This window comes from Theobroma cacao, chromosome 1 (genome assembly GCF_000208745.1).
Source record: "Theobroma cacao cultivar B97-61/B2 chromosome 1, Criollo_cocoa_genome_V2, whole genome shotgun sequence".
Lineage (NCBI taxonomy): Eukaryota > Viridiplantae > Streptophyta > Magnoliopsida > Malvales > Malvaceae > Theobroma > Theobroma cacao.
In genome coordinates, this window is record NC_030850.1 from 3402986 (window position 1) to 3418019 (window position 15034).

The 15034-nt window shown below is 36.5% G+C and overlaps 3 protein-coding genes across 3 annotated transcripts; 1 reads left to right on the forward strand and 2 right to left on the reverse strand.

Moving 5' to 3' along the window:
• LOC18611259 (peroxidase 73) lies at positions 3023-5223 on the forward strand. The gene is made up of 4 exons (XM_018113818.1): positions 3023-3387; positions 3488-3688; positions 3839-4004; positions 4416-5223. The coding sequence occupies exons 1-4, from the start codon at positions 3169-3171 to the stop codon at positions 4820-4822; spliced, it is 993 nt and encodes a 330-aa protein (XP_017969307.1). The 5' UTR covers positions 3023-3168; the 3' UTR covers positions 4823-5223.
• On the reverse strand, positions 8709-10970 carry LOC18611260. Its single transcript, XM_007047420.2, has 2 exons — positions 10680-10970; positions 8709-10198 (listed from the first exon to the last, which is right to left on the reverse strand). Exon 2 carries the CDS (start codon positions 10190-10192, stop codon positions 9143-9145), a length of 1050 nt encoding a protein of 349 aa, XP_007047482.2. The 5' UTR covers positions 10193-10198; positions 10680-10970; the 3' UTR covers positions 8709-9142.
• Positions 12645-14939, reverse strand: LOC18611261 (scarecrow-like protein 32). Its single transcript, XM_007047421.2, has one exon. The coding sequence runs from the start codon at positions 14065-14067 to the stop codon at positions 12697-12699; it is 1371 nt and encodes a 456-aa protein (XP_007047483.1). The 5' UTR covers positions 14068-14939; the 3' UTR covers positions 12645-12696.

A 15034-nucleotide genomic window follows, 5' to 3' on the forward strand; every position in this document is an offset into this window, starting at 1 on the left:
AGCTGATACATCCTGTCTTTATAACGTGCAGTTTGAACAATTGCCTGGACAATGCCAAGTTTTTTGACTAATCTTCTCAACTCGTAACTAGAGGAGGCAAATTTTTTCCTCATTCAATCATTACTTGATGCGTGTCTAACTTGGTATATTGACAAAAATTATTTGCCAGCTCAAATCCTTTTATCCTATAGTACATAATGCATGTGATTGTCGAGCAAAACTATTCTGACCCACGTTTGTCCTAAAAAATAATCACATTTTGGGGCTGTATGACCGCATTTTTCATAATATCAGTGATAAAATAATATAATATGATTAAAGGATAATATATAGAATGTCATGTGGCTCCAGAACAAAAATAAAATATTATAATCTCATTAATTTGATGTTTACCAATACAAAAAACGCCAAAGGAAGAGATAGGAACTAGGAAATTCCGATTATAGTTTTAGCTACAATTGGCCTTTGATTTGTTTCTGTCGTCTCTTAGTTTATATTTCTTCCATACAATTCATATAAACAAACTGATGCAAAACTCATATGTACCCCTCTCCCTCTTTTTAATCTATTATGTTTATATTCTGGTTGTATTTGTGGTTGACATGGTGGAAAAGAAAAAGAAGAAGAAAAAAAGGGAACTTTCCTTTTATATATATATACATATGCAAGTAAAGGTTGCATATCAGAAAGGTTGGTGCTAGCTCAAGATCCAAAATCGAAAGTTTTAAGTGTAAGATACTGAATTCTGCTTCATTTTCTAATCTTTTTCAACCCCAAAACCATTTTGTTTTTTGTTTATGGGAGCTTAAAATTTCCTCAATTTTCCAGCAACAACTAGCCCTGCATCAGAAAAGAACGTGACACCTAACAAAGGGCTGCCTGGATAAAGCTATAAACATGTTTTAGGCCAAGGAGGAGGAAAGAGAATCTTTTAAAGGAAAGTAAGAAAAGAAAGGTTACGTAGACGAGCGACCAATTGTAGCCGTCATATTTCAACTACAACCCTTTTTCAAACATATCCAAATTCCATTAAAATCTCTGGGCCAGGATTAGTCTGGAAATTATGATATAACAGCCAAATACGGAGAAAGATGTAGGCCCTCTGACCCTCTCCCTTTCTTGTCTTGTTGTGTTGCAGCAAAAAATGTGCGTGGAGAAGTGAAAATGCCTTTGCCCACGTTGCTTCAATTATTGAGAAAACTTGCTTCAGGATCAGCACCGGGAGCGGCGGAGCGTTGTGCCCCAAAAATTATAAATATTTTTATTATTATTTAAATAATTAAATANATATATTTCAATGACTCTTTCATAATTTTTAAAATTTTTTATTTTAGTCCCTTCAAAATAATTTTTTTTATTATAATTAATATAAATAATAATAATAATAAAATAATTTACAAATCTTATTCAATTTTATCTTAATTTAAGTTTTATCTTTTTATTTTAACAATTATGAATCATTTAATATTTATAATATTTACAATATTTAGTAAAGCGTTTTAATTTTCAAGATTTCATAAAACAATAAAATTTCTTTTGAGGTTATAATTGAGATATTACGAACTTGATATATTTTATCATTAAAGTTTTGAAGGTATAAAGATACTTTCTCAATTATGTCAAAAATTAACAGAAATAAAAAAATTAATAAATTACCACTCTTTGCTTTTACTTTTTCGATTTCTATTATAATTACGAGAGAGTTTTTTTAGTAATAAAAATTATAAAAATAAGATTTTAAAATAAAATAAATGATGAATTTTTTATAGATAATTTAATTATTTTTGTTGAAAAAAATTTACTTGCCTTGTCAATATAAAGTCAATAATTGATAATTTGAATATGAAAAATATCATCGATTTTAACTTTTTTAAAAATTACAGTAAGTATTTTTTTTATTTATATGTTATATATAAAATTATTATCTATTATAATTTTTTTTTATTGATTAAATTTAATATATTAATTTAAAAAAAATTACTCTTTATTTTTATTTATTTTTTATTATAAATAAAAAGGGACTAATTTCACCCTAAACACCGATGTCGTAAAAGTTTTTTCTTTGCTTGGCTTGTCTCAGAGCATTCGTACAATTTGTAGCACCCATGACTATGACTAGTTCTAACTGGGCAACAAGCGGCAAAATCTCGAATATATAAACATGATGGCAAAGATAATATTAAATTAAAGACAATGATGGAAGATGCAATCACAAAAATAGTAAGCAGTACCAATCAATTAACAAATCCAATAGAGAAAAGTTCAAAATAATGAATGGCAATTTAACAATATATTAAAAAAAATTAAGAACTTTTACATGATTGAGGATCTCTTATTATTTTCCCCTTGTGTCACTTTTTCAAGCATTGCCTGTGTATATATATATATATAAACTCGGCACATTAGCAAGGAAGAATCAACTGCTAGATGGGGCCATTTTCACGAAGGCTTGATTAGTCTAATAATATTATGATTGCTTTATAAGGGCATGGCCCACAATTTAGGTTCGGCCCTTCCTGGTACAGAACTAATGAACTTTTTGTTAAATTTATTTCTAATGTAACCATGATCGCACTGTCTATTTGACTAATAGTTTCATAACACTGCAATAATATGATCAGATCTCCCAAGCCTAATACAATTTAAAAGCAAAAGAAAGAGTAAAGAAAGAGATCTCCAAAAGCAAGCAGTGGTTGTTTGGGTCGGAATGTTTACTATTTCAAGTCTTTGAAGCACACAGAAACTTAGCCGTAACGTGCAATATACGAATTTTAGTTGATTCCATTTCCAGCCCCCCCACCCCTCTCTCTCTCTTTTCTAGGTGTCTCCTTCCTGGACCACGTTTTGGGGGGATTCGAAGTTAGTATAGTCTAAATACAAGTGTCTGGGCACCGAGGAGAGCAGTTTGGGAACGGGACGAAGGCGGCCATTGACACAGCCAAACAGAAACAACAAACGTCTCTTTCAAACTTGGCTCTCCTCTCTCCCTATTATTAAATGACTATTTACTGTTAAAAAGATTCTCACCCAACTGGCTCACGAGCACTTAGAAACTTCCTGCTATGCTTTTTATCTTTTCTTTAACCTTTCCAAACCTTCCTCTCTATAAAAACTCTTCACATCCTCTCTTATTTTTTGTGTACTGCCATTTACTCAATTTCTGATCAAATGGGTCAGGTCATTAATCTTGCAGTTGTGCTGTCACTTTCTCTTTGTTTCTGTTTGCTTCCTGATACAGCATCTGCTCAACTAAAACGGAATTACTATGCTAATATTTGCCCAAATGTAGAAAATATTGTTAGAGGTGCAGTAGCGAAGAAGTTCAGCCAAACTTTTGTCACAGTTCCTGCAACTATCCGTCTCTTCTTCCATGATTGCGTTGTTCAGGTTTGCACAATATGAAGAATACCTTTTGTCCATGTTGATTATTTTTATTAACCTTTCATGTTTGAGTGAACTATTGTTTCTTTTTTGGATTCACTAACAGGGTTGTGATGCTTCGGTTATCATTACATCCTCCGGTGGCAACACAGCCGAAAAGGATCACCCTGATAACCTGTCATTAGCAGGAGATGGATTTGACACTGTCATCAAAGCCAAAGAAGCAGTTGATGCAGTTCCAAGCTGCAGAAACAAGGTCTCTTGTGCTGACATCTTGGCCATGGCAACCCGAGATGCTATTGCTCTGGTTTGTCCCCTTTCCTTTCACCCCACATTTTTTTGTTCTTTGGATACCATTATGCTTCTCATCAACATAATACATACATGTATATTCAATCCAAAGAAGAAATGGCTTGTCATATTTCTAATAAAATTAGTACATGTCATGATAATGCAGGCAGGTGGACCGTCTTATGCTGTTGAATTGGGGAGATTGGATGGCTTAAGCTCCACAGCTGCTAGTGTAAATGGAAAGCTGCCTCAACCATTTTTCAACTTGAATCAGCTCAATTCTCTGTTTGCAGCACATGGACTCAACCAAGCGGATATGATTGCTCTTTCAGGTACTACCTCCCTGACTACTCTCCAATCACAGCCTGACAAGGTTTCTCTCTTGCGGGTCCTGTAGAATTAAAAAAAGGGGTCCCAGCTGACAGGGCACTATGCCCCTTGTGAATAAATCTGATTTTATTTTACATCGTCTATTAGCTGGCATTAGTTACAAATATTATGAAAACCAATAAAATAAGAATGAGTGTGTCTTAAAACTTTTCAAATGTAATTATTAGAAGGGGGTACTTCGACCAGTTGGTCTAAAATTGGACGTTAAATCATGAAGCATATGGACGTTGAGATAGTACTAAGTGTATGATTGTGACGTGAATGTCTGCATTTCGAACATAGGCATGGGATTTTATTTGGTATTAAAAAATATGGATTGACGCTAAAGGGCCTTTGTTTGTTACATTTTGCAGCGGCACACACCGTCGGATTCTCACATTGCAGCAAGTTTGCCAACAGAATAAACAATTTCAGCCGTCAAAACCCAGTGGACCCAACACTCAACCGGGCCTATGCTTCCCAACTTCAACAAATGTGCCCCAGGAATGTAGACCCCAGGATAGCAATCAACATGGACCCAAACACACCCACGAAATTTGACAATGTCTACTACCAGAACCTGCAGCAAGGCAAGGGTATGTTCACCTCAGACCAGGTTCTATTCACGGACCAAAGGTCTAAGCCTACTGTGAACGCCTGGGCCACCAACTCGCAGGCTTTTCAGCAAGCCTTTGTTACTGCCATTACGAAGCTGGGCCGGGTAGGTGTCAAGACTGGGAAGAACGGGAACATACGTAGAAATTGCGCTGCCTTTAACTGAGGAAGTTCCTCAAAGGTTCTTGACAGAGGTTCTGGAACATGTTTTATTTAGTTTCTTGTGAGATTTCTTGGTGTTGTAATAAGTTAGAGAAGGGTGTTTTTTTTTAGTTATTACATGGGCAAGGGAGATTGGATTGGATCATAAAAGTCAAACAAATAAAAGTGACAGAGGGACAGCAAATATCGTTTGAGCCGTTATTTTATGTAAAAATGAACGTTGAGTTCTGATGTCACTGTCAACTTTTCTTGACTCTTTAGGGGTGGAATTCCGACCATTTCTGCGACTGAAGCCGAGCCAGAAGAGGAAAAAGGCAAATAAATAGCCAACTTATTGTATTGTTTTATAAGGCTGGCAGCCCCCTTTGATCTCCAAATGGATCTCTTTTGAGTGGTTTGGATCTCTTTTGAGTGGTTTGTAGACACTGCAAAGAACACACTTTAGCTAGAAGTAAATGTTCTGAATATCTTAAATAATAGAATATTATGTGAAAAAAAAAAGGTTAAAAAACTAGAGAAGATTTTGGAGAACTAATAACAATTGAAACTCAATCAAAAACATTGTTGCCGACCAGATCTGGCGTGGCTTCAATAATTTGTCCTAACCTTTCGTCTTTCCTTATTTCATGAAGACTGGTATCTTTGCATGTGTTATCAGGGCAGGTGTGAACCCCATCTGGGATGCCCGCGACAAATGATTGGCTTCAAGTTGCAAGCATACAAATCTGTGATTGCATATTTTTACCTGTCATTATATTTTACTTTGCCAAAGGATAATGTTCCTTATATTCCTCTTCCTTGCTCCTTTCTGGCTTCCTCCCACTTTGTAATCTCAACCCCCACAACCAATGGAACTCACGTGGACCTATGATATTCGTTATAATTTTTCATGGTTTAAAATTAAAGAAAGACTCAGAGACCTGACAGTAAACAGGGTCCAACCTATATAAAACTGCTGTTGCTGGTCTCTGCACCAAAAGTTGCTGTTGCTGGGGACTTAAAGTCATTTTCTAGCATGTCCATGTTACTGCTGGTCTCACTCATCTGTCATGCATAGGCCTTTTGGTCATCACTTAATCAGCACGGGTTTTGAACATATGAATGAACAAGTTCCATCAAGAATCACGACATTATATCTCGCCCATCTTCTCATGGTTTGACGATGCGCACACCACAGTTGTGTACAAGAATGTCCGGACAGATTTTTCATCAGCTTCTCATCCACTGAACTTTCTTTTATCTTACAATGTGACACCTGCGAACTTACAGTTGCGATGATGTCCAGCCACTTAATGTTTTTGTCTTGAGAGCGCACTAACACTCACTAGTGCTGATGTCTACTGTAGCAGACAATGATAATGCAGAATACTAAAACACATTCAAAATGGCCTAAACTGTTACAAAGCAAAGGGAGTGATGTTCAAGACTTTTCTTGAAGGAGCATTTATGATCCAAACAAGTACTTACCTAAAATTAAAAGAAAAGACTCCAGAAAAGCCATCATTGGTCCGCTCTCCACATCAGTTTCTTCGATTGCCAGATCTTCCAGCTCACTGCAACTGTTCATTAAGTTACTGATTAATGTTAACAATATTAAATAGATTATTAGATCAAACCATTGCAGTCTTATCTAAATTTTGATCATTTCAACATTTGCTTCGCTTCGTACACTTCGTTTTTCAGCATCACTACTGCAGCACGAACAGACAATCATTGGTAAGAAATTTCTCCGTATCTGATCCCATGCATCTACGGATTATCCCCAACTCTTGCAGGTTCAGTAAACTATCCAGAAGGCTATACGGTGAGGGTAAGGGAGGGAAAAGATATCCTGTATCTGTCAATCCTCTCTGTATTTCAACGGAATTGTTGTCCAAATAATTGTCAATGACATCCCAATTCATGTATTGTTGCACACAAGCCTTTATATGAACAAAATCATTAGCTTATCAAAAAAACTACAAACAAAATCATTAAAAAGGCTTAGAAATATTAAATTCAGTATCCAAGGATGAATGCCAAATATTTAATGAACACTACATGTTTCCTAATCAATCTCAATCAAAGAATGTCATAAGAAAAATGATAATGCAAGAGAACCAACAAGACTCTTGTTCTTAAGGGAACACGAACCTTTCACATCTAAAAGATGTGACAATGTCTTCTGTTTAATAGAAAGTAGTGCCGTTTTCTTCAGATTACTCATTACAATGGCGTGATTTCCAGAATTTCCAACGCATACCTTTCTCCAGTTGTCCAACAATTGAAATAAGTTTGTTTCCTTAATATAAAGTTTTGAAAGAAAAGGTAAGACAGTCAAACTCACTAGAAATTCAGCAAAATCCATAGATCATTATCCCACTATCCAAACAGAGCATGCCACATCTTAGAGCATTGTTGATGTACATCAAATAGCATGGAGGATTCTCAAGGAAAAGATCTAAGAAGCAAGAAGGGATATCTGCTCCTTGCACTTTCCATGGATGGGAAAGTGAATATAATATTTGCAATCAAGTAACTGTAGTGAAACCAGCTAGAAAAAAATAATCTGTATCATCCCTTAAACCTAATTACATATATAAAAATAGGCTCACTTTGAGTTAGAAGTGCAGTTTACTAATATGTTGGATTGATATTTAAAACCCGTTGTCTGACCAACAAATACAGAGCAGTGCACATCCCCAGAATAAAAATGAGCAGGGAACACTTGTGGTACTCGGTTAGGCTCAGTGAACTAGCATTTCTCTGGCTGGAAAAAAAAATCAAGCAATGCTCTCAAAACGAAGTTCCTGGACAACACAGAAAGGCACCCCAAACCATGCCATCACTGAAGACGTTAGTAAATGGATTCTCTGAGAAGAATGAGGGACATGGCACACCTTCAACGAGAGGTCCTCCAGCAAATGCCAGGGTTCTTTGTAAGCACAAAAACTTTCTTATGACATATATTATGATTCTGAGAGAAGGTAAGAGACTATGGCTCCATTCATTTTATTTGTAAAACTAAAGTCAGAAGTTTCATAATAATTTGAAATCAGAACAAGTTGAACCATTTTATTTACAGTAGTAACAAATCCCCCTCGTATCATGCCATTCAACATTAGGCATTCTCATATTCTATATCAAGTCACCCTCGTAACTCTGAGAAGTAATATTGTCACCATATTTGTGAACCGTGTCAAATGTATGCACCATTATAGACACTGGTAGTGACTTTTTATATTACTGATTGATAAGAAATGCCTATTATATGCACTGGTTGTGACTTTTCACGCCCACCAGTCCAAGAATAGAAAAGCAAACAGTGAGGGAAATATAAGAAAGGCAGAGCTAGACACAAGATGTGCATGAATGAATCACAGAAACAAGTACCATTAGACCACTTTGTTCGAGACATCAGCCTAAAATTCATCCAGACAAAATTCCACCTCCTTAACCATTTTTTTCTTTTTACATGTGCAAAATTATAAAACAAATGGCTTCTATGAAACAATGTTCTCTATTGTTTGGTCTATGTGCCCAAACAACCTAACTAAGAAACCCAGCAAAGACAAAAGATTTGAATTGTGCCATCAAATGCCATGAATTAGAAAACGGGGCTGATCTCGCAAGGTAAGAGTGACAGTTTTTCACACTTACTGATTGAAAAAAGTTGTGGATAAAGGGCCAAGGAGAAGGAAATAAAATAACTGAAAAGCATCCAATCTCATGTAAGGATATACAGCTCCATTTAAATGAACAGATTTTGCAATCAAATGCCCTGATCTCCATATAGAAGGAATAAAAGAATTTTATTGCCATGTAGCATCAAAACGCTACTATAGTAAATTAGTTTATGGTGGCAAGCCAGTACACAAACACACAGAAGGATACATAAACACAAGAAATAATTGACCGCATCAAAGGAAAAATATATATGATTAAAGCTCACATGAAAAATACAACAATAGTGGGCTGAAAACTCAAAGATACACTTCATTATTATAAAAACAGTGATCACTGAAACAACAGAAAACTATAGATATCAGGTGGAGATAGTTGCTAACCTATTTGTAACAGGTAGATTCTTACAAAGAGTCATTATAGTTGGATTTCACCAGTTAAGATGTCACACCTCCAGGATAAATCAGAGCCATTGACCTATATACAATCTAATCAGCTTGATCCAAAACTCCTGTAGCATTTCTACTTATTTACTTCATCTCTTCTATAAAAATGGTATGATCAAGATCAATGTTAGAGTCGACTTTATAATTGAAATAACTCAAAATTGCTCTGGCTGGAACCAGCTCCAACCCAAATCATGGGGCCAATCGGTTTCGGTTCACTCTTCTGAAGCAAGCAGGGAGACTTTTTCAAGTTGCGTTGGCCAGTCTACGCCAAGAATCAGGGGATTTAGCTCCATCGCAACTCGAAAGTCTAACATTGATGCAGAAATGGACCCATTTTGCTTTTGTGCATATCTCACAGGCCGCATTCCATTTAAAGAGGCCATGGACCAATTATGACCTTGGTCAAGAAGTTTCTGTCCAGACCTTGACCCAGCCAATTCCAAACAGGGTTTTATCAATCTCTTCAAGAAAACATCAAGGCTATCGTTCAACAAATTGGCACAATCTACTGAGATGTTTAATCCCTCCATCTCCAGCTTCTGTTCCAACCTCTTCCTCAAAGAACTGCTATCAGGTAGTTCACCTCTGGAATGACAAGTCTCAGCAGCAGATGCCAATCCATTCCAAGGTACTTTTCGCATACCTTTAGCATTCAAAGAGATGCCAAGTGGAGCTCTAACAGGACTCCTACTGTGAATGCTTGGACTTTCTGCAGCTTGATCAACCTCCTCTCCGTCCTCCACAGAGCCAGGTGGTCTGCTACACAAAGAAAGCAACTCAGTAGCACTCTGCTGTTCTTGAATTTTAGGAACTGCATCTTCACAAGCAGTACTATGGTTCTTTCCATGAGGCCCTAAAGGACTTGGGCGGTCCTTGAACTTGCGATCACGAAGATTTGGAGTCCTGCCCTTGCGAGGGGATTGAGGAAAGTCTTTGCAAAGTGACTGAAGATTACTTCTTTGATACCCATTTGCCACTTTAACGCTTAAAGATCCTTCCAACTTGTTCTCTCTTGATGGAGGAGTCTTTGAAAGTGAAGCATTTCTAATAATTGATCTGAGAAAATGATTATGAAGACGAACATTTTCTCTCCCTATGGTACCAATGCAGAGTCTATCAAACTCAGGTTTGTTAATCTTCAGACTCAAAAATCTAGTGAGCAGATTGAAGTATTTCTCTGCTTTTACACGCCCAATCTTTCTTTCAATTTGAGATTTCAGCTCTAAAGTATCTACTCGAGAAAAATGCCAACCACCCGGCATTTCCGCCTATGCATATAAAAGAAGAATCAATATCCAAAAAAAATCAACTTAATTCTCAATCAAAATAACCAAAAACCCTAATGTCATCATTAACATAGCAAGTCAACACGGTGATCAAAGTCAAACAGTTCCTAGTGAAATCACCCAAAGTTAATAAATTCAAACAAAATCTACAAAACCCAGATAGAAAAACTACACTAAACCATAAATTAACTTCATTTAACTACTAAATCAATCAAAAACCACAAATCAAAGAGAACCCCAGACCCACAAATCCACAATACTTAAGCCTACCAATCTCAACATTTACCAAGAAAACAAAAAAGAACCCAACATAAGAACAACTTAAAACAAAACATGAACTAATCACACACACTAAAAATTCCAGCTTTATTCATTGAACCCAACAAAACAAAATCAGACAGTGAAAATGTAAAAGTAAAAGACAAAAAAAGAAAACCTAAAACAGAAACAAACCAAAACCCACCTGAATTAACCAATTGCGTAACTGAATTCCGTTGAATTTAACTGAATTTACAGAAAAAAAAATCAATCAATATTATTCCATTCGGAAGTACAGAGAAAAGAGATTAGGGCAAGGAGCAAGCAAGACTTGGTTTTTTTTTCGAAGCTTCTTTGCGGGAGTCATCAAGGTCAAAGGACACGTGTGTTTTTTAAACAAGTGTACACTTCTAAGCAATGTAGTTAGCTTTCGTCTGTTGTGTGTTGGGTTCTTGTCCAATCAACGTTTGAGTTTTTGCATACTTTAGATTTTGTTTTGGTTTCAGTCTTACCGCCCACCAAAATCGTGTACCTCCCAAAAAAGCCTTGCATCTTTTATGCTGTTTCCGGGAAATAAGAAAAAAAAAAAAAAAGGAAAAAGAAAAGCAAAATTTTTATTTAGTATTTGGTCAGAGAAAGACATCAATGATAAGGTCCAAGATGACATGAGGCTGTTAGCGGGTCGGGTATGTGATTGAGGCCTATATTTGTATTCTCGTCATTTATCAGTGTTACTAATGTCAAATATTAGAATTAATTTTCAAAATTTTAATTAACAATAAATTATAAATAAAAATGATCAAATTTGGAAACAAATTAACTAAAAATAAAATAAAATAAAATTCAAACACTAGTTGCGAGACAAAGGAGTACAGTACATTAAAATATTTTAAAGTAAATTATAGTAGTAGTTACTATTAGTTTTATGATCAAATTTTTAAGATTTTGGTTCAAACATTTGTATTTGGTAAATGGTATGAGTAAAATAAATAACACTTGCACGCATTTATTTTTCGTGACTAATCAAACAATTTCTTATGATCAAATTTCATATGACACTTTTATTATATGAAATTAAAACTATGAACTTTTATTTTATTGTAATTATATTAAAATAGTATTTTATCAAGCATTTGTCGTCCAGCTCATCCAAATAATCTAGGTAAGCAGTTTTTATAGATTACATTAGCCAACCAAGAAGATTATGATAGAATATAGAATATTTGATAACGTCAATGTTTTTATTATGAATAAAATAAAATTCCATAATATTAATTTCATGCAATAAAAACTTGAGAATTTATTATCATTTTCTAATGAAATTTGAGAGCTTATTTTAATATTAGTCTACTGAAAGAACGAAGGAAAAGATGGCACCAAAAAGAGAGAAGGAATAGAGGAAGCTGGGCCAGACAGCCCAATAACCTTTATGTTGGGACCATTGCTTGCAGATTACAACCAGACAGACGCAATCTTCGGCTCCAGCTGTGATCCTCTACTGCATATATAGCTTGGACCGGAGGAACATGTTGCGTTTTACGTGGGAACAGAAAATGTTAGTGCAAGACAGATCGCATTAAAGATTTACAAGCATGAATGAACACAGGATTCAAAGGACAAGAAAGTGACTGTATAGAACAAATAAAGAAGGACAAGGATTTATGCAGGATGACTAATTTAATTTGCTCCTAGGTCTCCAACGAATAAAGTGATTTCCTTTTGCAGTGCAGCGATTTTGTGATTTTAAGGTGGAAGGAACTCATCTCCAATATCTCATAACTAACATGGACACAAGTTAAGGACAATGCTATCATTCAAAGAGACATCATTCACAACTTGAATATATATATATATGCTTCGTTACCAAGATGGAACTGGTTGTGCACATTGTCATAGAAGCTAATGGAATTTTCTCAGGCGAGGATACAAATAATGGAACAGCTTGGGGAGACATTTGGCAAAACTGCTGCTGAATGGTGTATGGTTGTGGCAGGGAAGACTGATGTTAATTAAGGTTATTACACCAAAGAAAGTTATAGTACATGAGAGAATATATATATAAAAGGAAAAAATTAACAATTTGAAAAGAACCCTCTAACAGACATATTAGCTCCCACACACTATTCAGAAAGACTGCTACTTTCTAGTTAAATGATAGCAAATTAGAGACTAATACAAGAAAAAAATTGATTAGATTAATATAAACTTGTGAAGGAAAAGCATCAAGCAGGCACCCAAGCAGTAGCGAATACAACATTATGTCCTTTCCAAGTAAGCACAAGATCGTCTTCTTCTTTCTTGAATCCCCATCCAGCTGCATGCTCATCAAGCATGGTTTTCACTTCTGAAACCGCGTCTTCACCAAAACTAAGCCCGCGAAAATTGGCATTTCGCATCCGCTGCACCCACCGGCTCTTTGGTTCAAGCCTGTCAACCCTCTGCAGGCCTTCGTGAGCTATCACATTCTCTATCTTCCAACAAATATCAGCTTCATACCACTGCCTCTGCTTGCTTCCTTGTGGAAGAAACGTATCCACAGTGTCATATGGTATCCATAGATAATTGAATGCAGACCTTAATCTGCATACCAAATTATTAGATGTCAAATCCGCATCCTCGTCTACTAGAACAACAACTGTTGGGTCTAGTCCGCGTAGCGCCTTGAGAAACATGGTTCGAAAAGATGAAGTGGAAGATGGTTCGAAAGAGTAAAGATTTGAATTTGCATTCGGAAGAGGAGACAATGTTTCCTCTGGTATATAGTGAAGCATCATGTGACAGTTTATAACTAGAGCCTCACCACTTTCTGCATATACTAAATGTTGCACGCGAAGCTGCTCGATCAAAGAGGAGAATCCATCAGCATAAGTTGAAGCAACCACTCTGAATTCCAACATTACATTGCGTGACCTAGCGAAGTTAACCAACTTGGAGCCTAACTCTTCATAAGAAAGATCAAGCATTGGCGGGATATCTTCAGTGGCACCACCCGCAACTGTGAGTTTCAGTAATGGGGGTCCCTCGAGCCTGTTAGCTATGGCATCAATCAATGTAGGGATTTGCATGCAATGTGTCAAGCTTAAATCAACTATGTGAATTACAGAATACCCTTCAACAGCTTCTAGTATTGCTGCGTTTGCTGCGGTGAAACCGAACCGATGCCATGGGGTTAAGTCCACAAAGCTAGCTAGCTCGATGACAGAGAAAGTGTGGATGTCGATAGAAAGGTTGCAATGAGCATTTGCCATTGCTGCAAGCATTTTGCAAGTGCCACTTTTGGCTGCTCGGACAATAAGAGCTCGAAGGAAAGCACAGGTCAAGCGCTGGTTAGAGTCACCATCGGGTGGTGCAATGTTGTTTAGAACCCAAAGAATCTGCTGCGCTAGAGTGGCATCATTGCTTTCTATTGCGTTTGCGCAATGGACTAAAAGTTGTTCCATGCAATTGGCATCACCAAAGCTACCTAAACCCTTTGAGGTAGGGAATCCAGGCCATGGACGGGCCCGGTGGATTTGGTTTTTGTTCATTGTGGGAATTGAAAATGGAGTAATTTGGTGCAAGGGTTGTGGTGGGGTTTCAGTGAATTGCATCATGGAGAGGAAGAGAGAGAGAGAGAGAGAGAGAGAGAGAACCAAATTGAGAGTAGGGCAAAGGAAAATAAAAATAGTAGCAACAAATAGGAATCAGAAATCAGAAGAGAGCAGAAAGATAGAAAAAGACCAGACTAATAGTGGGTACCTTATCATAGGGAAACGATCCACACAGTAATGGTGAAAGAGTGAACACCACCGAGTTATAATACGGTTTGGGGGAATTCTGCAAATGAATCACAGAAAATTGACAGTTCAGCTTTTATGAGGGATTTTATTTTCTTCCAACAAAAGAAACTAAAAGCGACGGTTCAAAGAGGAGTAAACTCTCATCCCAAAAAAGCTTGGTTGAAGTCAAATTCGGCAAAAGAGACCCTTCTTGCAACAACAGATCAGCCTTTTCAGTTGCTAAAGATAGGGGATGCAATGAGGCAAACAGAAAAACACTGATTCAAAACAACCTTTTTCGTGGCAACAAAAGGGTCTAATCCCCCTATTCTGAATTCTCCTCTTTTCTGCCTTTTCTTTCCCTATTGCTACTATAATCTAAGAAAGAGAGATGGACAGACAGAAAAAGAGAGAGAGAGTTAGAGAGGTAATATAAAGGAAAGAAAGAGGGAGGGTGGGCTGCTTCTTCTGTTGGATTTTGGTGGCATGTGAGGATTGCCGGCCAGGATATTGTCTATATGTGGGAGTTGGGATTTTGTCATGTAATTAGGAGTGGGGATTGAAGGCAGTTAAGCTTTGGCTCACTCACTCACGGGCCATATGACATTATCACTTTCTCATATCATGAAGAAATCATTTTTATGCAGGTCTTTTGTTCTCTCTTTTTTCTTCATTCTTTTTCCTTTTTGCCTTTTCTGCCAACCATATGGATTTCTTTTACATCCAAACATTTGATTTATTTATTGATATATGTACATAATCTCTATACTTAGAAACATAAACAACAGAATTCGAATTCCTT

Coding starts and splice junctions, on each gene's coding strand:
- LOC18611259 (XM_018113818.1), top strand. CDS start 3,169: ATGGGTCAGGTCATTAATCTTGCAGTTGTGCTGTCACTTTCTCTTTGT. Junction 3,388..3,487: donor TCCATGATTGCGTTGTTCAG/GTTTGCACAATA, acceptor ATTCACTAACAG/GGTTGTGATGCTTCGGTTAT. Junction 4,005..4,415: donor GGATATGATTGCTCTTTCAG/GTACTACCTCCC, acceptor TACATTTTGCAG/CGGCACACACCGTCGGATTC.
- LOC18611261 (XM_007047421.2), bottom strand. CDS start 14,067: ATGATGCAATTCACTGAAACCCCACCACAACCCTTGCACCAAATTACT.
- LOC18611260 (XM_007047420.2), bottom strand. CDS start 10,192: ATGCCGGGTGGTTGGCATTTTTCTCGAGTAGATACTTTAGAGCTGAAA.